This window comes from Meles meles, chromosome 15, assembly GCF_922984935.1.
Source record: "Meles meles chromosome 15, mMelMel3.1 paternal haplotype, whole genome shotgun sequence".
Taxonomy (NCBI): Eukaryota; Metazoa; Chordata; class Mammalia; order Carnivora; family Mustelidae; genus Meles; species Meles meles.
Window position 1 is genome coordinate 67,716,814 of NC_060080.1, and position 21,130 is coordinate 67,737,943.

Genomic DNA, 21,130 nt, shown 5'->3' on the forward strand with positions numbered 1-21,130 from the left:
ACTTTCAAAGTGTTTGGCACACGTAACCAGCCTTCCCCCCAGGGGCTTGTGTTTAAAATTCTGCTTTAACCAGTCCAAGTCACAACCTTCTTTCTCCTCCAAACACTTGTGCCAGCTATACCATGTTAATCATGATTAACTGCCTTTTACTCTGTCCGGCAATCTTTTACTCTTTAAGTTTTTTATTACATATAAAAAAAGACCGAACACAAAACCCCCACTCTGTTATCCCTCCCCCTTCCCTTCCCAGCGTATCTATGGGAATGCTACAAAGCATAAGTAACTTGCTCACTGTAGGGGTAAGGCAACAGTGATGCCCTCTTTAAGTTTCCTTCAAAGTCTGAGTCACCTTCACCTCTTTTTCTATAGCCTCTACTTCTCTAAAGAGCCTTCCATTCAGACCAAGAACACTCACCAGGACTTGACTTTGAGACCCAACATGTCTCCTTGGATCTAAACTCTGCAAAGGCTCACAAAGCCTGCCAGCTGCTGACAGATCTGAGAAGGGAGTTCTCTCATGAGGCTGAGGGTGGGAGTCAGCCCAGCCCCAGGCCCTGGATACATTTCCCTTGCTGGCTTTCGTCCCAATTCACTCGGCTCCTTACTGCCTGTAGTTGGCCATGCCAGGTCCTAATTCCTATCCTGTACACAGTACTAACCCAGGAAGAGCTTTTTGTTTCTCCCCTAAGAAAAAGATACACAAAGGAATGCAGGATCAGCCCCAAATCAAAGGTCTTCAGAGTCCAAGTCCCTTTCTCCAGTGTGACCATGAGAGGCCCACGTTTTACATCAGTCATTGCCATAACAAATTTGCACCCCAAACCCTCCATGGTCCAATCTCCAACGTTTAGAAATGGCACAGAGAACCAAGAGAACCTTCCCTCGCAGGACCAACATTTTCAAGGCCATTCACTCACACTTGGGGCTGCTGCTAGGAAAGGCTTCCCCATAAATTTGTTTAAACAAAACAGTCTCTTCTTTGAAAATGAGGTCAAGGAGGGTGATGCAGGTCACGGGAGCGTCTCTGGCTCTGAATATGGGCAAATCCCAGGCACATCCCAGACACATTCTCAGCACATTCACCCACCACGCAGGAGGGGGTGGGGGTGGAAAGCAAGAGGTAGTGAGATCTGTTGTCATTCTTTACTGAGGTGACAAATCAGTAAATCTTATACAGTCCTTTGTAAGCTAGGACAGAGATTAGTTACGTAACAGTTGAGACACTAAATTTCCTACTTTTTTTTTTTTAAAGATTTTATTTATTTATTTGACAGACAGAGATCACAAGTAGGCAGAGAGGCAGGCAGAGAGAGAGAGGAGGAAGCAGGCTCCCTGCTGAGCAGAGAGCCCAACGCGGGGCTCGATCCCAGGACCCTGGGATCATGACCTGAGCCGAAGGCAGAGGCTCTAACCCACTGAGCCACCCAGGCGCCCCTAAATTTCCTACTTTAAAAGAATTATTTTTTTTCCAGTTATCTGGGTAGCTAAAATCTGAATTACTATGGCCATTCATTCAGTCCAAGGGGGAAAGAGGTTAAAAGGAAGCCAAATGGTAAAGCTTTCCCTGTCTTCCACAGGCATACAGATTAAACACAAAAGAAGGCATTTATCCAAAGTGCAAAGGACATTCACATATTTTTGCTATTCATAACCACCTACCCAGAGAGATTAAAAAAAAAAAAAAAAGAGCTACATAAAAATCAGAGGCTTATAAACAAATCTGCTGTTTGCTGAACACATCGTCCTACAGATAAAGCACCCTGCGCTACAGCACAATGAAATGGAGCGATGGAACTTGCTAGTTCATCAGCCCTACATCAGCAGTCTGCTGTCTGAACCACAGTTATTATTCGTGGGCATTTGCAAAGGTCATTTAAGAATATACTCATTCTCTGTAGAAAAGAATATTGTGCAGATTGGTAAAGGACAGGAAAAATGCTTTGATCACTGACTCAAGCTCAGAGCAAAGCAATGGAATTCGCTATCCCTTGTGTCGCCCAAGTCTAGTTATACTGCCCTTCTAAAACCCTTCAGTTTCTGAGTGCAGTTTCCTTATAGTGTGAGGGAATAAAACAGAAAAGCAGTAACTTCTAAATCACTTTTCAGGAATTCACATTGAAATACCACTACAAAAACCATGATGTGTTTTATATCCCCATCTACGACTGGGAATAGGGGGGCCTCTGCAGTAAATGTCCCCATCCAGACAGTGGTTACTGGGAGCGGCAACAAAGGGAGATGTCACAACCCGTGTCTGCTCTAGCCAAGGCACTCAAGGGGAAGGGACTGCGGAGACAACTTGGATTCCCTTCCAACTCTGGACAATACCCACAGTCAGCAATGGTCCTAAATCTGACCTCTGGGTGCTCTCAAGTTTCTCGAAACATAACAGGTAGATTTTCAAATGCAAAGCTGGTCCATACACAAACTCCACTCTCAGAGATCCTGGCTTATAAGGTACTTCTTAATTTAATTTTTTTTAGACAAAGAGTGGGGGAAGGAGGAGCAGAATGAGAGGGAGACTCTTAAGCAGAACCTGTGCCCAGTGTGGAGCCTGACTGGGGACACAGTCTCATGACCTTGAAATCCTGACCTGAGCTAAGAGTCGGACGCTTAAAAAGTGTATATATTTTGATGAGACTGAATGATGTAGCGCTCACAGCCAGAAACTACATTACCTCACCTTTGCTCAGACTTCCATACCAAGGGTCTGGAGCCTCCAAACCTGACCTACATCCCATCACTCCACAGAAACTCTACATGCTAATGTGGGAGAGATGGCACCCCCTAGCAGATCCTATAGTTGTACTAACTTTTAATGTCAAGAAAAGAAAGGCTAAACCAGGAACACTTGGCAGAGCAGTCAAAGAGACCTGCATGCCATTCCCAAGATGTACCAGGCCACCAGCCAAAACCTTTCTGCACATTTGAGGGGCACTCATGGCAGGACCGAGTCCTTGAGGCAAGCCCAAAAGTCACTGGTGCATGGTAGGGACTGAACTCCTTAAAATCAAGGGTGCTAATTTCGAACAAGTAGTAACAAAGATCTAATGACACAGTAAAACGATTTCCTCTGATTCCGCTATGAAGGACCCTCATTTTAAATCCACTTACTTCCCTACACATTTTTTTTTTTTTTAAATAAAGACTTTATTTATTTATTCTACGGACAGAGATCACAAGTAGGCACAGAGGCAGGCAGAGACAGAGGAAGGGAAGCAGGCTCCCCGACAAGGAGAGGGCCTGATGCAGAGCTCGATCCCAGGATCCTGGGATCATGACCTGAGCCAAAGGCAGAGACTTTAACCCACTGAGCCACCCAGGCGCCCCTCCCCACACATTTCTACTTAGGAATCCACACATATGTAAATGAAAAACAGGAAAACTACAACTGGGTTTCTCTCAAGGGTTCCTCTTGTCTCCTTATCTCCTGCTCATTTTCTGGCATTCTTTCCCCCAAATTTAGCCTAGGTTTTACCATGCTGAGGTCCATGAATTTCACCTCATTCAATTTGCCTTCTTAGCAAGAATGTGGAATCCTCTTGACTCTGTCCTCCCCTCAAGATGGCCTGAGGTTAAAATGAGTCATCTGTGGTGCTACAAGGGAACCATCAAGGGGCTATACTGGGAGCTCCAGTGTGTCAAAGGCAAAGTCCAGGCTGCAAATAGCTCCTGATCTTCCTTCCAGGACTAAAGAGTCACGGGGTATTCACTGTGGAACAATATGCAACCCTACACAGCTAACTTCAGATCCTGTCACTCTCCTCTACATCCTGCCTGGGGGACATGAATAGTTTTTTTTAAAAACTTTTTTTTTTTAAATTTTTATTTATTTGACAGAGAGAGATCAGAAGTAGGCAGAGAGGCAGGCAGAGAGAGAGGAGGAAGCAGGCTCCCTGCTGAGCAGAAAGCCCGATGTGGGGCTCAATCCTAGGACCCTGGGACCATGACCTGAGCCGAAGGCAGAGGCTTTAACCCACTGAGCCACCCAGGCGCCCCTCAAATACCTCTTTAAATGAGAATCCTATCTAAATGGGTTATTAATGCTCAGTGTCACATGAAGAGGCACTCTAGTCTGCAGCCTGTCTGGCTCCAGGCAAATCCCCCCCTGGTCTACATTCATCAGCATGGCACAGGAAGCTGACAGACCCTAACCCACAGAGTTCAGGGGCTTTCTTTCTGAAGCTTTAGCTGCTGGAGCATACTGCAAGAGTCACAGTAAGAGAGCAGATGAATGGACATGAAGGATCACTTGTCACACACGATCTAACATGACTTCTGTTAGGGCTACATTTCTTCTAACATGCAGCCACGTGTTTGCAGGCAAGGTGTTAGGATGATTTCAGTCAACGTTCTTCGCACACAACCTAATCCCGTCCCCACACCCACCAAGGCCCCTCCCCCAAGGTCCCGGCAGCTTCATTTGGATATTCTTCATCCGTTTCTGCCTCGGAAGGGATTTAACCCAAGAAACCAGAGACAACGTCTCACTGCTGTTCTCTGGCAGACAGAAAAATGTGATGTGCTCATCAAGTCACGAATATGTGAAGGCAGCCAGATGCTTCTCTCCAACTAGCTTGCAGAAGGACTGCATTTTTCTGGCTAACTTTAGTTTTCCAAGTTTGTTCATGCACGTATCAGCGGAGCAAGAAATAGTATGAGAATCATCAGATTAATACCACATGTTAAAACTCAGGAGTCTGAAATCAGAATTGTTGCTCTTGGCATGTTAGACACGTATGCAAGGAACCTGAAAGATGGGTATTTCAAGGTCTTCAGTGAGTAAGAAACTCGGACTGTATTTTTAAGATCTTTGCTTCTTACCTGGGTAGTCCATTCCTGTTCCTCTTAGGTCTTTTCTTACTTACAACATGATATTAAATGCATTTAGATTAAACATTCTAGGGTATCACACTGTCTTTGACAATGGAAATGTTCTAGATCTGCATTGTCCAATATGGGAGCTGCTAATCACAGTTGGCTATTGAGCACTTAAAATACAGCATGATGGAAGCACTATATTCTGAATTCTATTTAATTTTAATTAATTTAAAATGAAACAACCACATATGGTTAGGATCCACCATAACGGAAAGAATTCCGGACTCTTCTAAATTAGAAGAGTCTAGTTACTCTAAGTGGTAGCCTGCAGGTTAGAGAGCTGACAAGCTACCATACTGGCTCAGCCAGAAATGAATTTCTGGGCCTCAAGTAATTTTATGATCCTAAGGGCTCTTCTGCCAAATGCTCTCGCTCTCCTTAGAAGAAAAGAAGGGAGAGGGGCTGAGGGGAGACATACCTCCTGACAATCTTGCAGGAATTTCTGAAGATCCCTGTTGTCCTTCAATCTCATCAGAAGCTCACTGGCTGCCTCACGATTCTTCCGATGTCTGTTTTAACAATAATAAAAAATAAGTTTCAAAAAAGGAAACAGAATCTTCCAAGACTGGATTTACAACTCAGTGTCTTTCCTGGGTTTCTACACAGGTTAAAAGCAATTTGCTTGTACAGTTTGCATTATGTCAAAAAGGCAAGATAAGCAAGAGGATTTAGCATCCTCCAAATGAGTAAGCCACAGCACGAGAGACCAAAACACTTGTCTAAGCCACAAAACAGGCAGGGGATGGCCTCCAATAAGCCATATAAATCCAGTGCTTCCTAATCTGGTGCTAGCGGAAAAAACCCGAATACCTGCTGCGCACAAGTCCCCATAGGCGGCACAGCAGGAGAATGTGAAACTCATTTTCAAGAAACTGGGGTAACAATTTATGGCTAAGAAAATACAGATAACCATATAACTGGCTTTAAATTAATGTCTCCTAGATAAATATTTCCCACCTTGAGAAAAATTCCCCTCAAACAACAATGAACCAAAAATGAAAATTTTGAGACCTGTGAGATTCGCTACCTACTAGATCCCACTCTTTATTAACGGATAAAGGTAATCAAGGTTGAATGCAGCTGAAGCACAAAACCTTAAGCAAAAATTCCTAAAAACTGGTAGGAGCTGCTAAGCTTGGGGAATGACAAGGGAAATGGGGTGGCGGCTCCCCAGCTCAAATGCTGGACACAGGGCTTCTCTGCACACACCACTGCGGTGCCAGAACTCCAGAGCAAACTTCCTTCCTGTGCCCGGTGGCATAGTTCTCCACCAGAGACAACGAAGACCAGCTAGGGAATGCCGGAGTGCCGTGAGAAGGGTGGCCTTGACGCAGTTTTTTTTCTGCACCGGGGAGGGACTACGCGCACTGAGAGCCACACAGCACTGCCCCAACGCAGTCTCTCCCATATTCCCAAGGAACCTAAGCCAGCCAGCCACCTAAGTGAGGACTGTTAACTGGGGCAGGTGAAAAGGTTGGGTTTTCATTCTGAGTCTCCAAGCAATTTCCTGCTGCATGTGCCCAGGCAAGGTCTCTCTTGTTGGGTCCCCATGGAGGGATGAGGAGGAATACAACTTCGATTCTCCAGGATGCCACGAGCAGCTCAGGGAACACTGGCTGCTGACAGACCTTTTAAGAACCTTCCTTGGAAGTTGAGAGGCAACTTGGCAGGGTTTGGGGGGGTACGAAAAGAATAAATGAAACAAGATGGGACTGGGAGGGAGACAAACCATAAAAGACTTAATCTTACAATACAAACTGAGGGTTGCCGGGGGGAGGGTGGTAGGGAGAGGGGGAGGGGGTTATGGACACTGGGGAGGGGATGTGCTATGCTGAGTGCTGTGAAGTGTGTAAACCTGGTGAATCACAGACCTGTACCCCTGGGACTAATAATACATTATATGTTAATAAATAAATATATATATATATAAAAAGAACCTTCCTCAGGGGATCAAGAGCGACCTTACAGAGACGCTGTGGGCAACACGGGCCCTCAGGGAATGCTGGCTAGACAACACAGCAGCCATCCTCCACCCAGGAACATCTGCCCAGGGAACCAGAGGGGAATGCTCTCTGCTCCTACAGTGGGCCAGTGACTACAGGGCAACTGGATAATAGGAGTGGAAACAATACCGCCAGCTATGTGCCAGATACGCAAAATGACTTCTAATTTTTTTTTTTTTTTTAGTTGAAAAGGGTTTCATAGCTTCAAGAAAAGGGACTTTAGTACTTTTATTTTTTATTTATTTATTTTTTTTAAAAAGATTTTTTATTTATTTATTTGACAGAGAGAGAGATCACAAGTAGGCAGAGAGGCAGGCAGAGAGAGAGGAGGAAGCAGGCTCCCCGTGGAGCAGAGAGCCCGATGCGGGGCTCGATCCCAGGACCCTGAGATCATGACCTGAGCGGAAGGCAGCGGCTTAATCCACTGAGCCACCCAGGTGCCCCGGGACTTTAGTACTTTTAGATCACTTAGGTAAAACGCAAAAATAGAAAAGTATTTCTTAAATAATGTTAAATGACAAGAGTATATGCATGTTCAGTGGTATAAAACCCCAAGGCACAAATCAGAAAGCAGGAACTAAAACGTGCCAGGGGTAAGATAAAAGGCTATAGCTTCTCCCCCCACATTTTTAACATTCTATTTCTTTTATAACAAAAAATAAAGGCCAAAAGTCTCTTTACTTTGATACTCTTTCTCAGATACCAAAAATTTGAAAAAAACTTAAAGACTGTTGGTGAATTTGGGTTAAAGGAATTACTGTCTAAAAATATGGGCGAGAAAGGAATGTCCAAAAAAAGTTTGAGTTCCCAAACCTCAAATTCCAGTCACTGTTTGTAGGGGGTTATAAGAAGATAAAGCCCATCTTTAGGCAGAAGGTAATTTGGAGTCAGGCACAAAAATTCAGGGGGTCCTGCCTTTGGTCAAAGGTCTCTTCCATTGCCACAGCCAAGTGCTCCGAAGGTGAGGAGGAATCAGAAACTGACAGGCACAACAGGACATGCACCCTTGAAGCTCAGGGCAATGGTGGAAATCAAAGTAATTCCAACACTGTCCGGGAAGTCTTACCACCCATAAACACAACCAGACAGAATCCTGAATGGAGGTGGATTCTGTAGCTGAATGTATATTCAAGTCTCAGACATGCCCAACGGATTTCTGGCCGGGCAGTCTCTCAACTCTGGTGGGACCAGGAAGAAAGGAAAGCCCGAATGGTGACTTGGGGCCCCGTGTCCCAACCACACAGATCTCCAAGAGGACATGACGATGGCGTCTGAGGGGTACGCTCTGCCGAATGAAAAACAGCTACAGCAGCAGCATGACACCTGTTGCTGACTCAGAAAAAAGCGAGTGTGGCTTCACTGTTCACCAGCAGCAACCAATGGCATTTGAGGAAGGACTTTCAAGTTGGATCGTGGATTTAATTATTGGGAAGGACCTTCTAAAACTTGGCCATAGTTTCCTACAGTCCTAAGGGTGCTCTCTGTTTGGAGCAATGTTAAATCTGTTGCTTTATTTCCACTTCTCACCTTCTACCCCTACAGTAAGACTGAGAAGCTCCTTCATCCTCGGAGGCAGACTCTAGCTCTGGTTCTTGTAAAAAGTAAAGCACCACAGGTGCCTGAGTGAAACAGATGGATAATACAAAAGCCTTTTCAGGCTTTAGACAGGGTCTAGCCTTGCGAAGCCAGATCCTGGCTCCTTGCTCTCCCAGGACTATATGGAAGCTGGAACTCCCTACCAGCCAGAAAGCTTACTCATTTGTACCCCCTGGGGCGGGCTTGGACAGCAGGCTCCTTTCCAACCCAGGCACTAGCACTTTAAAGGTCACTTGCACCCCACCCCCATCTGTCAAGAGCCAGGGTCTTTGTTCTAGTATTTTTTCATTTCAACAAACTCAGTGGTAATCAACAAGACTTCCGGAACATAAGCACATTATAATGATTCTGTGTTTTATGAATACAGCTTTATAAGAGCATCACAATGTTTCTGGACAGGGGGTTAGACCTGAAGATTCAGAGATTTACTCAGCTTGTGCCCCCAAAGCACCTAGAACTCACATATTTGTGTATTTTGATAATGGACAAGATTCCTCTGGGGTGAGTTTCTGATCATGAGACCTCTGGCAGATATGAAAGTGAAACCAGAATTCAGGGAACACAACTGAAGAAAATGCAGTCATCCTGAAAAGCAAAGCCCTCCTCCCCACCCCCCTTCTTTCTTCTGTTTATGGACAGTATGTTCCATTTCATCTTAAGACAGAAATCCTAAGGAGGTTCTGGAACCCCAGGAGCCCCGACTCTGAGTCAAGGGCAAAAGGAAGGTTAAACCACAACTGAGGGCTGCTGAAATGCTCTCTCCTATCCGGGACTCTCCAGTCTTGACAGTATCATCTGCTTCCCCAAAACCCCTTACAGCTGCAGCACCAGAGGACGTACAAACACACGCAGGAAAGCTCAGGGTGGCTGCACGCCTGCCTGGAAGCACGTGTCCCTAACGGCCAAGTCCGTCCTCAGGAAACCAGCTGGAGGCATCCACCACAGAGGAGCAGGATGTGTTGTATTTACAAAATAACTTGAGATTTAACATTAGGAAGAAAGGAAATTCTTTTTCTCTAAGTTAACAATACCCTGCCTAATCTTTGTTTTTTACACTCACTCAAGGGTTTAGTGGGTTTTTTTTCCCTTCTTTTGCAGTTGTTTGAAGAACAACAGATACAAAATGGTAACACATGTTACGCCCTATTCCAAAGGAGCACCCTTCGAAGACATGGTTGAGGTTCTGAATCAGTGAAAAAGACAGACTTGGAAGTACTATAGCCAAAAAGTCTTCAGAGGGAGGAGTAATTCCCTCTTTCACTCCATAGCATAAAAAGTTCATATGGCCTAGGGTTCCACGAGACCCTCTTGGGTATGATACGCAAGGAAACGTTCTCAGCAAGTTCCTCCTTTCCACGGCACTTGAAAGCCGGAATGGAAGCCTGTTTCTCAATTACATCAGTTTCACAATGAGCCCTTAAATCCAGCCCAAACTGGACCACAGAAGATCGGGGGGAATAGAGGCCAGAGACTGACCCAGACAGGCTAAACCAGGATGCAACTGGTCAGATCAGACCCGCCTCTCCTGGTGCATCCAAACCTTGATCTGCCCTGACCTCCCACTTTAGTTACAAACAGAATACAACGGCCTTCAGTCGGGGAGAAAAATCCTAACTGCAAATAAATGAGTAAATAAAAATAAAAGAAGAGTATCAAATCTTGGAGATGCCTTGGCAGAAGAGGAAAGGGGTTTCTCCCTCACAATAATAAAATCCCATTAGGGCATTATCCAAGCCAATTTTCTGAGAAGGACCTGATAATATTCCTTTGTGGCTCCTTAGGTACTCAGGACAAACAAACCTTTGCATCCCTCCCTACTCACTCCTGGAAGACATCGGAGAAGTCTAGTTCGCATGAAGGTAAACATGGGCTCAGCTAGGGAGCATGGCTCCCGGGGCCCATCGTGTGATAGGCTACACACACATCAACTCTCGCAGGGCACAGCTTATACCCAATTGCTAACTGGCATCACGGCTCTTACAAAGCTTTGATTAGGTATTGGCTTGGCTTCTCAGGGTTTCTTTTCTTTGGTGGACACCTCTACATGCGTGACCATGACAACCACATTTCTAGGGAGCCATGTGTTGCCAAATGATTTAAATTTTACCGGCTGTCCAGACCTTGCCCACTGGGAAAGTTATACCCACAGTCCCAACGACTTGGGGCTAAATCTTCAGAGGCTTGGGAGTCTCAGGGTGCCAGACTCCCTCCGGAGCCCCGGGGTGCCATACCTGTCATCGATGGAGTCCACCTTCTCCTGAATGCGATCGGAGTTGATGTTCCCATCGCTCACCAGCCTCCGGCCTGTCTCCACAACAGCATTGATCTTCTCCTCATTGGCGTCCATGGTGGTCATGAAGTCCTCTTGTTTTTTAATAGCTGCTTCAGCTCCTTCCAAGGTGGTGGGCATTTCAGTGTGGGCCAAAACATACTCCTTTTTCCAAGAGAGAGAACCAAAATCACAGCAGGATGAAACACCATGAAATACAACTCGTTTTCAGAATAACGAAAGCACTCTTTGCTAGTCCTAAGTTTCCATGCAATACACACTTTGTAACACTTGCTCCATTATACTTAAACAATCTACTGAATCAGAGAAAACAAAAGGTTCGAGGAAAAAAAACTAGTGAGACCCCATAAGGAATGAAATTTCCTTCAGTGGTTCAATGGCTAAATTTTTTCCCAAAGTACGTGAGGAAACCAAGCAGTGCTTTATGCATCAGCCACCTGGGTCCCCTCATGTGCCCACCACACAGTGGCAACATACTCTTCAAACTCTCTTTGAAAAGGGATGAACAACCCTGATTATTGGCCACGATCTTCAGCCATTTTCTTTCTCTAGTTTTTGCCTTGTGTCATTGGGAGAAGTCCTTGACTCTTCGAGAGCAAGAAAGAGCCACTTAGTTCCCCCATCAAAAAAAAAAAAAGGAAAACACAAACAAAAAAAAACCCCTCACTGCACTTGTCGATTCATCAAACTGGATTACTGCCTTACAGAATATTGTCAATCTAATGCAATACTATGAGGACATGCTATGAACACAAGAGAGCCTCCGAAGTGGCTGAAACAGAATGCTACTGTGCAGGGCAAGACACTCCCGTAGGAACCTTCAGCTCCCATCCCCTTCTCTGGGATGGGTGTCAATGTCTTGGAAGTCGGGGGTATAAAGCCCCTCAATTATCCAGTTTTCACACAGGATTGCTCTGCACCAGCAGCCTGGCTAGAAAGTTTCAAAGGGCAAGCAGGACCTGCTCTACCAGGAAGGAAGCAAAGGCACTTGAGGAGCAGTACCTGGTTGTTAAGGAAGGCCTCGGCCTGCTTCGTGTCCCTAAGAAACTGCTGGTAGGCATGTGACTGGGAGAGGAGATTCTGCCTGTTCTCCCACATTTTGTGGAGCTCATTCCACCCAGTGTCCAGGGCCTGCAGCCGCTGCCGCAGAAACATGTACTGGGCGTCGGTCTGTCCCTGGGTGACCATCTCGCCCATGTCCCTCATCTTCTGGTAGTCCTCCTCGTAGTTGTCAATCTCGTTTTTGATGTTCTCGTGCTGTGTGAGGAGCTTCTCTGCTTCGGTCAGGGTGTTGGGCATGTCCTCAGAGGCGATGGCCGTCTGGGTCCGGGAGAGCCAGGACTGGAAGTCGTCCAGGTCCCGCAGGAACTGCTGCAGCTTGCTGGCCTCTCCCAGGGAGGCCTCGCGGTTTTTCAGGGTGGTCTTCATCTCCTCCCACACGTCGCTGATCTCGGCCAGCCGAGACAGGATGGCCTGAGCCTGGTCTGGGTGCTCGGACTCGAGTTTCTCGGCCTCTTTCTGGAGGTCACTCAGCTTCGCCTCGATGGCCACCAGGTCCCGCTCCATGCCGGTCAACTTGCGCTGCAGGGCCATGACGCCAGCCAGGTCGTTGCCCAGGTCCTGGGTGGACTCGATGACCTTGGTCTTCTCTCGAATCCAGGATTTGGTTTCATTGCACTCGAGGTGGTAGTTCTGTATGCTCAGGGCAGAGAGAAGAGCGTCCTTCTTCCTGTCCACCAGCTCTCGGAACTGACTCCACCTGTGGGCACAAGGGCACAGAGAGAGCCGTGTCAGAGATGGGCTGACAGCTCATGGCTCCACAGTGACATTAACAGTCAAGGTCAAAGCTATCATTTTTTCTTTCCCTCTATGCTATGAGAACAAATACTTTTTGGAACATCATCTCACTCAGCACATGTACACCAAATTATCGAAACGACTCAGAGATGGGACATAATCTGGAAAAAGCCTGAAACGAAGAGGCCCTTGTTCAAGGAGTTCCAGGGTGGACAGCACATCTGTCCCCCAGAGTCGGTTACTTTCCTAACTCCATTTCTGCTCCATGCTTTCTACTTATCTCTGATAATGATGAACATTTGCCAAACCCAAACAGGCCTGCCTGTCCCCTCCAGAACCAAGGCCACCACAACCTATTCAAATGTGTTTTTTCAACAGAGAGAACATCAGGACAAAGGTCTAACTTGATAACTAGGACTTCTCCTTAAGTACATTGAAAATATGCTAAAATTCTGCTCCAGAAATCATCACAAAAGAGACAATAGCAGAGTCACCATGATGCCATGGTCCTCCGCGCTGGGCACAGGTCTCACACTAACACCTTAACTTCTGATGTGGGGACAGGCAGGTGCCAGGCTGCCTTGAATGACATCACCCTAAAGGACACTTCTTGCAAAAGCAGGGTGTGTTGAAAGGCAGATGCCAATGCTGTGACATCAGGGCCACCTTATCAGTGACCCTGTCTGGGAAATTCCTGACAGCAAGGCTCGCCAGTGACCTCGCCCTCCCTGGTCTAGCACAAAGGGAGCCAGCCTCGCGCAGACTGCACGCAGACTGCACGCTCACCTCGTGTTCAGTTTGTCCTGCTGGGCTTTGATTTCCTTCTCACTTGGGTGGCCACTGTGCATGAGCTGCCGTGCAATCTGGTTCACCACGGCGACCCGGGAAGCCTGGTTGTTCATCTCGGGTTCAAGGCTCTCGAATCTGGAAAGCAATGCGACAGGGTACTCAGCTGCTGGGCCCTGGGCGGTAACGAGGGGACGCTGGCAGCCCTGTAGCAAGGACAGCGCTCCCACTCACCTGTGTTGGATGACCTCCAGGTCCTCCAGCTTCTCTGGGATCTGCATGTTGTTGAGCCACTGCTCCTTCTCGTCAATCCAGAGCTCACAGGCATCAGCCTCACTGAACATCTTGTACAAGGCCAGGGTGTCCTGCAGCGCCTGCTTCCTCAGCCGTGTCAGCTCCGCCACCTCCTTGTACCGCTCCTCAATGCCTGACAGCCTGCCCCTCACGTCCGGAGACTCGGCGTGCTCCTGGGGCAGGGCCCCGGCCTGCTCGTGCAGCGTGTCGATGGTGGGCCTGTAGTTGGCGATCTCCTCCGCCACGTCCTTGTGCTTCTTGACCAGAGACTGTGTGGAGTACTCGTCGTGGCCCACATCGTTGCTGGAGACAATCTTGAGGATGTCCAGCATCCAAGCGTCGATGTCGTCGGCATCCGCCTGGAACTGGTGCAGGAGCGAGGCCTCCTCCAGGCGCTTCTTGCGAATGGCTGAGAGCTGCTCCAGGTTGGCCCACTGCTCCCGGATGTACAGGATCCTCTCTCGGATCTTCTCTGACCCGAAGTGCTCCTCCGCGATCATGTCTTCACCTTCTTTGATGGCTTGCTCGAAGTGGCCGCTGCGGCCGCTCATCTCATCCTCGAACGCCCGGTGCTTACTGAGCAGCCGCATGACACTGGTCAGGTCCTTTCCATAATCGTCGGAGGACAGGATCTTCTCCTTCTCCCGTATCCAGCCCTCCTCTTCCGCCATCTCCCAGAAGAACTTCCAAAGGCGGCGGGACTCTTCCAGACGGGCCCGGCGCTCAGCTGCCAGCTGGCAGAGTTCTTGGTAACAGAACTCCATGTGGGCCACACGGTCGCGGATCACCTGAGGGTCGCAGGGCTTGTAACCTGTTTAATGCACAGAAGGAATGTGGGAGTCGGACAGTTAAAGCACAGGCCCCTGCCGTTTGCTAGTAGTGAGTTATGCCCATTTCCTCACCACTAGATTACCAGCTCCACCTCAGTGCAGAGCCATGTGATAAGGCAATGGAGAACCTCCCAGGACCTTGCCTGGAGGTAGGTGGCCATGGTATGTGTTATTTTTTGACCCAAGGGCAAAGTGATCATTCATGAACCAAAAAAAAGCATATAAATCGTAAGAAAAAGGTCAGCTGCATTTAGCTGTTTCTCAAATATAAAAAACACAACTAAATCCTTCCAAAGATCCTTTAAACAAAGAAATGTACAACCAGAAGTGAAAGCCATGAGATGTTTCAGCAGCCGTACCAGGGTGCTGGTATGCATTGAGTGTGGTCTAGGCAAAGTCTGACTGCTGAATACCGCCACTCAAAACCAAGCAGTACTGGAGTAGTTAATGGATATACATGTCCACTTCAGAAAAGCTGACAGAGTTAAGTATCCAGAAGGCCACCCTCCTGCAACTCGTGTACCCACGACAAAGCCACCGGGAACCTACAACGGCACAGGAATGTCAAAAACCCCAATGGCACAAGACAACTTAGCTACTTCTACAGAGATGGCTATGGTGGTGGGGAAGTAAGGCCTGCCACAGTCCATCCTTACCTTCCCCGTCTGTTGCAAACTTCTGGGCAGAAGCATTGACACCTCTCACCCGCTCTGCCTGGATGCCAATGTCTGCTTCGACCAGGGCGTGCTTCTGTAACAGGTCTTCCACGCCAAGCAAGTGTTTGCCGTAGTCTTGAGACAGTAATAGCACCTGTGCACCAGAGAAAACAGAGGGCCCATCTGTGCAGACAACCTTGACTTCAGCGTCTCATACTCTCTGTGGACAAGCTGAGAGCCAGCAACCACAATGCACCCTCTTCAGCCAGCCACCCTCCCTGCATCTCTAGGGGAGCAGAACAAGCAAATCGGAACAAAACCAAAAACAAACCTGAAAGCCTGCATCAGGAGACACACAATGAACCAAAGATCATCTACCCTGGAATAGGCAGGTCAAAAATACACTAAGAACAGAATAGAAAAAACACGAATGGGGAACCAGCAGGACGTGTGAACTGGGGCTCGAAGAAGAAACTGCCACAGCAACGATATTTCAGAAGAGAGAAACGCTGTAGTTATTTCAAAGTTAAAATAAATCTCCCAGAAGCTGCTGACCCCCTCTGTGGATGTTTTCCTCAGCTGAAAGCTTACTGGTGTGCCTCGATAATACTCACCTTGTCAATGGGAGAAGAAACTAGTTGAAAGCTTATAAACCACATCTCTAACCAAGTAAAAACAGGGTCAGGTGGCTTTTTGATTAGAAGGGAGTCCACTAACACTTTCTTTTCTTCCTTCCATCAACCCAATTTGAGGGCCTCATCTGACTTCCTCTCTAGATGGAATGTGTATTTCACTCCTACTTCTGAGGGAAGTCTCTGGCCCAAAATCTGAACTTTAATGTATAACATGATTTATAAAATGAAAAGCGCCTCGCTGCTAGATTTTATGAACATTTCTACTTTGAAAGGTCAACACAGACCATACTTGAGAACATCATAAAACTGGGACAATAAGAGGGCAAACTGATGGGACGAGGTGACCCCATCCCTTTGCCAGGAATGGCTCAAGAGGTTAAGCAAAAGACGAGGGCTTATATCCCAGGAAGAAATCCCTCACAGAAGGTCAAGCTTGGGAACGCAGCACACTGAGATAAAGGGGGCTTCACTGCACTGTCTGCAAACTGCCCTGTTCTGTTCTAGCTTCAGAGCTAAACGCCTTCCAGCTGGGGGACTGCTTGACATGGATGAGCATTCTACCGCCTGCAGCAGAGAACACAAACGGACACAGGGTCTGGCACAATGGCAGGTCTCTTCCTGGGCAGAAGGAAAGCTTGGAAGTCTATGCTCAGGGCTCTTAATTAAGGGGAAGCACAAACTGGCATTGGCAGCCATTTCCAGCCAGTCACATCCTATGCATACACCTATTACCACACTTCACCCTCGCTGTAATTGAATGAGGGAGGTGGTCAAAGCGATCCCAGATTAAAAACAAAGAAAGGAGGCTCAAGGAGACTGCACGGATCCAGTACTGACAATGTGAACACGGGTTCATGGGTTCCCTGGTTCCCGACGCACACTACTCCCACACTGCCTACCCCTCTCCTCCCATCTGCCCACATTAGCTTCCTGGGTTCCCCCCCCAACGAGCCACTCACACACAGATCAATGACATGGAAAGCTGTTTCAACCCTCAAGAGCTAAAAACACAGAAAATCTTAATTTGACTGATTCCCTATGGTGGAACAGATCTAAATTAAATTTAAATCACTGCGGGAGATTTCTAGCTACGGAACTGGTTTTCAATACAACTTTTTTACACCTTGTATCTCATTTAACTCCTGATCTAACAATCGTCCCACAGGTAATATGGCCCCCTTTGACTTTACAGAGTGGGCAGTTAGGGCACCCTGGATGCTGTGCAGTCAGCGGGGGGTGGGAGAGGCAGGAAAGAGGTCCCACTGGATCAGCTCTGGTCTCCTATCACTCAAGTTCTACCTTCATTTCATCCATCCAGTCCATAATATAGAGCATTTCCTGGAATATCTTTTGCAACCCCAGGTTCATCTCGAGACGCTGTCTCCGGGCCTTGAGCAATTCCAGTAGGTACTCCCAGAGCCGGATGACATTGTCTTTCCTTGCTGTGATGCGCTTGATGTCATGGTAGTTCTCCGCCTCGAGCTCCCTGGCCACGGCAACCACAGCCTGCACTCGCTCCTCGTATGCGGCAATGTCTGTCTCAATGGCCTCATGCTTTTTCGTGGCGGCCTCGACTGCAGGAAGGTCAAAACCAAAGTTGTCCTACAGAGAAATGAGGGGAAAAAACCACACACACAAAATAAAAAAGCCATCCAACTGGAACAAAGAGACAGAGGTTGAATCTCAACACAATCTATGGTGGTCCTAAAGCCACACTGACTTTGAGCCCTGCCAGCTGCTGGTCTCTGCCTTCTGTAGGACACTTAAAACTCCTCAATAGAGCTCAGATGCCCTCCCCAAGGCAACTCAGCAAGTACTCGTCTTACAGAGGAGTGCAAGCTTCTATCCAGCACCTTGTACTTCTGTGACTGGAGCAGGTGACAGTTTGTGTGAACACAAGAAGGGAAAGTCACTTTTTACTTCTTTCGTGACCAGTCCAACTGCCTTGAAGGATCAGATGGTCAAAGATGAAAGGTTAAGAGAAACGTCTAAAATTACATAAATGTGAGTAGTTCACACTCACTCACTGGCTCTAAACAAACTCTGCTTGAGCTGCTTCCAAATTTATGAAAAGTCAGACAAACAGAAGACCAAGTACATCAGAAATGATAAACATCCTCTTCATGGGAAGTGAGCAAGAGGACTCGAGTTACTTCAGAACAGTGGGTGTTGATCAGCAGCTGTCCTATGGCCCTCAAGGATGGTCTACGTTTCTAGATGACCCCAGGAGCGGGCCCCCGAACGAGGTCTAGAGCAGGACCTGAGACACCAGACGCTGGTTTTCGCTCAGCCAGGTCTCCCTCATAGCTGCCTTGCGGTCGAATCTGCGGGCGAGCTGTTCCAGTTTCTCCTGTCTGATGAGCTCGTTCCGCAGAGCCAGTTCTCGCTCATGTTCTGCTTTTTCCAGTCTTTCCCAGGCCTACAGAGGCAAAAAGGAAAACAGCTAGGACTTCTCAGTAAGACCTGAGAACTTTGTAAAAGGGACATCCCATTTCTACCCTCACTGACTCTTAAGCCTTGAGAAAAACCGTTTTCTCTCAGTTTAGCCTCATGGGAACACTCTCTCCTATCTATATCTAAAAGTCCTGTGTTATATTTGGAAAACAAAACAGTGTAGATAAGGAGCAATATAACTAAATTATAAATCTCTTACTTTGAGAGGAAACAAAGTAATTACCTTCAACAGATCTGATCACATATAAAAGATAAATGATTTCTCAGAAAGAAATCATATTACAAACCTCTTATTCACCCCATCCTGAGCCACTTTTTAAAAATTTTTAACATTTTATTTATTTAAGTAATCTTTATGCCCAATGTGGGGACCAAACTCATGACCCCAAGATTATGAGATGTACACTTTCACCAACTAAGCCAACCAGGCACCCCACCCCACCTTTTTTTTGAGCTACTTATTTTTTAATTCACACACCTGACCATTTTGTTCAACATCTTCACCAAATGTTCACAGTAAATTAATTTCTATGAAATATATCTTACATTAAAAAAATCCCACTTAAAATAATCTGTGTAAAAATGACCACAGTTCTAGATTTTTCAAATTTCTACCTGGATATAATGGCCACTGTCAAATTCTGTAATTACAGACCAAACAGACCAAAATGGAAACTGTTGGACAGCCTCTCTGAGAGAAACAGCCAAAATCCTAAGCCCCAACCTCTTGAGATTCCAGGTACATGAAATAAGTTTCAAGTTCTTCCTCCTGCAACTTTTTTTTTAAAATATTTTATTTGACAGAGAGAAATCACAACTAGGCAGAGAGGCAGGCAGAGAGAGTTCCTCCTGCAACTTAAAGATGCTACAGTCAACTGCCTTAGACACATGAGAGTAACAAGGTAAAGAGAATAAGCTAAGACTAGTTTGATAAAATCTAACATTCCCTCCCAAAACTTTAATAGACCAACCCACCGCACGAATCTGCTTGACGCCCTGCAAAACCCGAGCCACTGCTGTCACTCCAAAGTTCAGCAGGCCAGGATGGACCCTTTCAGACTGCCCTCTTAGCAATCAAGACCTAGAACCTGAAGCTTACAGAGATGGTCAAGGCCCCACACAGGACCAGGTGGATCAGCTTTACCTTGTTAATGTCAGAGATGAGCTTGCCCTCCCGGGGCATGTAGACCTTCTGATTGTTGGCCCTCATCTTGCTCTGAATAGTAAAAAGCAGCACTTCCAAGTTCCCCTTCTCAGTAAACCTAAGTAGAGGGTGAAAAATGTGTTTTCTATTCCTTCAAGGGCAAAAATTCATTTGCTTTTGGAGGAAAAAAACCTTTTACGCATCCATACAATTTTAAAAGCCATTTATCTCTGGTCTGATTTATGTGGAACTCATTACGGAGAAAACAAAGTGCATTAGTTTTTTTGGGTATTATAAGACCACAAAATGCACCCAACTGTGAATTCTGGTAGGGTTGGCTGGTTGCTGCTACTGAGATTTATATTTGGGGGATCACAATACCGTGCTTTTACTAATCACTTCTCTCAAAGTTTAGACTATACATCCTGGACAATGGACTTCATTCAAAGAGCACAGCTGAATATATTCAGCAAGAATCACTTCAATTGACTACCTAGTGTAACTTTCAATGGGTTTCAGAGACTGCAGAAAGGAATTCACAACTATGCTGGGTTATAGAAAAAGGAGGAATGACTTTCGAACTCTAAGAAGGGATAAGGTCCATAATCCTTATTTGACAATTACAATTTTCAAAAACAAGTCAAAAATCAATTCGGGGGATAGCAAAAACTGATCTGAACAGACAGACACAAAACGATTTACTGTCTGCCTTTATTCAACATGTTGTAGTTATACACTTTGCTACAGATTTACTAGTAGGCCTGACAATGGGCTACTGTCTCAAGCCCACTGTGAGTCTTACAATAAACTATATATAGGTACTCAGCTACTTCTCTAAAATCCGAAGTGTAAGGAATTCTGAAACACATGGGGCATAAGAGTTTGGGAAAAGGGGATGGGAGACCTGTACCACTTCTTAGGAGTCTCACGTATCAGTATCACGAGACCAGGGGCACAAACTGCTGGGAAGGGCTCACAGAGGGCGTGGTTTGTAATAGAGCTCAGCAATAGAGCTCAGCCACTCAGGGTCAGATGAAAAGGAGTAAGGCCCCTGGTAAGAGGCACTCATTAAGAGATGAGGTCAACAAAGTCAGAAACAGGAGTCTGAAGCTGCCATCATCTCTCTCCCTCCGCAACTGGTAATGCATCCAATCTGCATCTTACTTGGGTGGTTTCTCCACAGTGCGGTAAGTGTTGAAGGCCTGAAGCTGCTGTTGAACCCCAACCAGAGAATTGGCAAATTTGCGATTGTTGAGGATAATGATGGTTTGTTCAATCCACTCCAGAAGGTCAGAGGCAAGTGACTCATACTTTTCAATCATTTTTTCTGTTTCAATAGCATTGTCAAGCACCTGTAAACGAGAGTAAGAAAAACAGAACAGTAAGATCATATTGCCAAGTAAGGGAAACAGGATTATAACCCTACAGGAGCACAGGCACACTTAATGACGGCCTTTGAAACAGTTCTAGGCTACTCTGGCCTAAGCATTTTAAACTTGAGGAACTGTGTGTTAATAGGCACTCAGACTATAACTATTACTTGTGAGCAATGACAGCTTTACTGTAATTGGTTTGGTAACCTCCCAACCCCCTAGGCAAAGGGTTTAAGATTCTGAATGACTCCTGTGGCCTCAGCTCCAGAATTCCTAGAATAACAACAAGGGCTCTGTGTTGCTTGGTCCTGTCCCATGAATGCCCATGAATTTTCCATTCTTGCTGCACTGAGAAGACAGTATCATCTGGTCTGAGGAGTTCAGGAATATA

The 21,130-nt window shown here is 46.5% G+C and overlaps 1 protein-coding gene across 4 annotated transcripts in view; it reads right to left on the reverse strand.

Moving 5' to 3' along the window:
• Positions 1-21,130, reverse strand: part of SPTBN1 (spectrin beta, non-erythrocytic 1) — a 197,665-nt gene that overhangs the window by 31,754 nt on the left and 144,781 nt on the right. For all 4 annotated transcript variants that reach the window (XM_045979662.1, XM_045979663.1, XM_045979664.1 and 1 more), the window contains 10 exons: positions 20,531-20,718; positions 19,367-19,484; positions 18,029-18,187; positions 17,068-17,370; positions 15,134-15,287; positions 13,588-14,458; positions 13,354-13,491; positions 11,773-12,529; positions 10,712-10,914; positions 5,300-5,390 (listed from right to left, as the gene is read on the reverse strand). In XM_045979662.1, the coding sequence (XP_045835618.1) occupies positions 5,300-5,390; positions 10,712-10,914; positions 11,773-12,529; positions 13,354-13,491; positions 13,588-14,458; positions 15,134-15,287; positions 17,068-17,370; positions 18,029-18,187; positions 19,367-19,484; positions 20,531-20,718 (2,982 nt within the window). The remainder of the gene's footprint in view (positions 1-5,299; positions 5,391-10,711; positions 10,915-11,772; positions 12,530-13,353; positions 13,492-13,587; positions 14,459-15,133; positions 15,288-17,067; positions 17,371-18,028; positions 18,188-19,366; positions 19,485-20,530; positions 20,719-21,130) is intronic.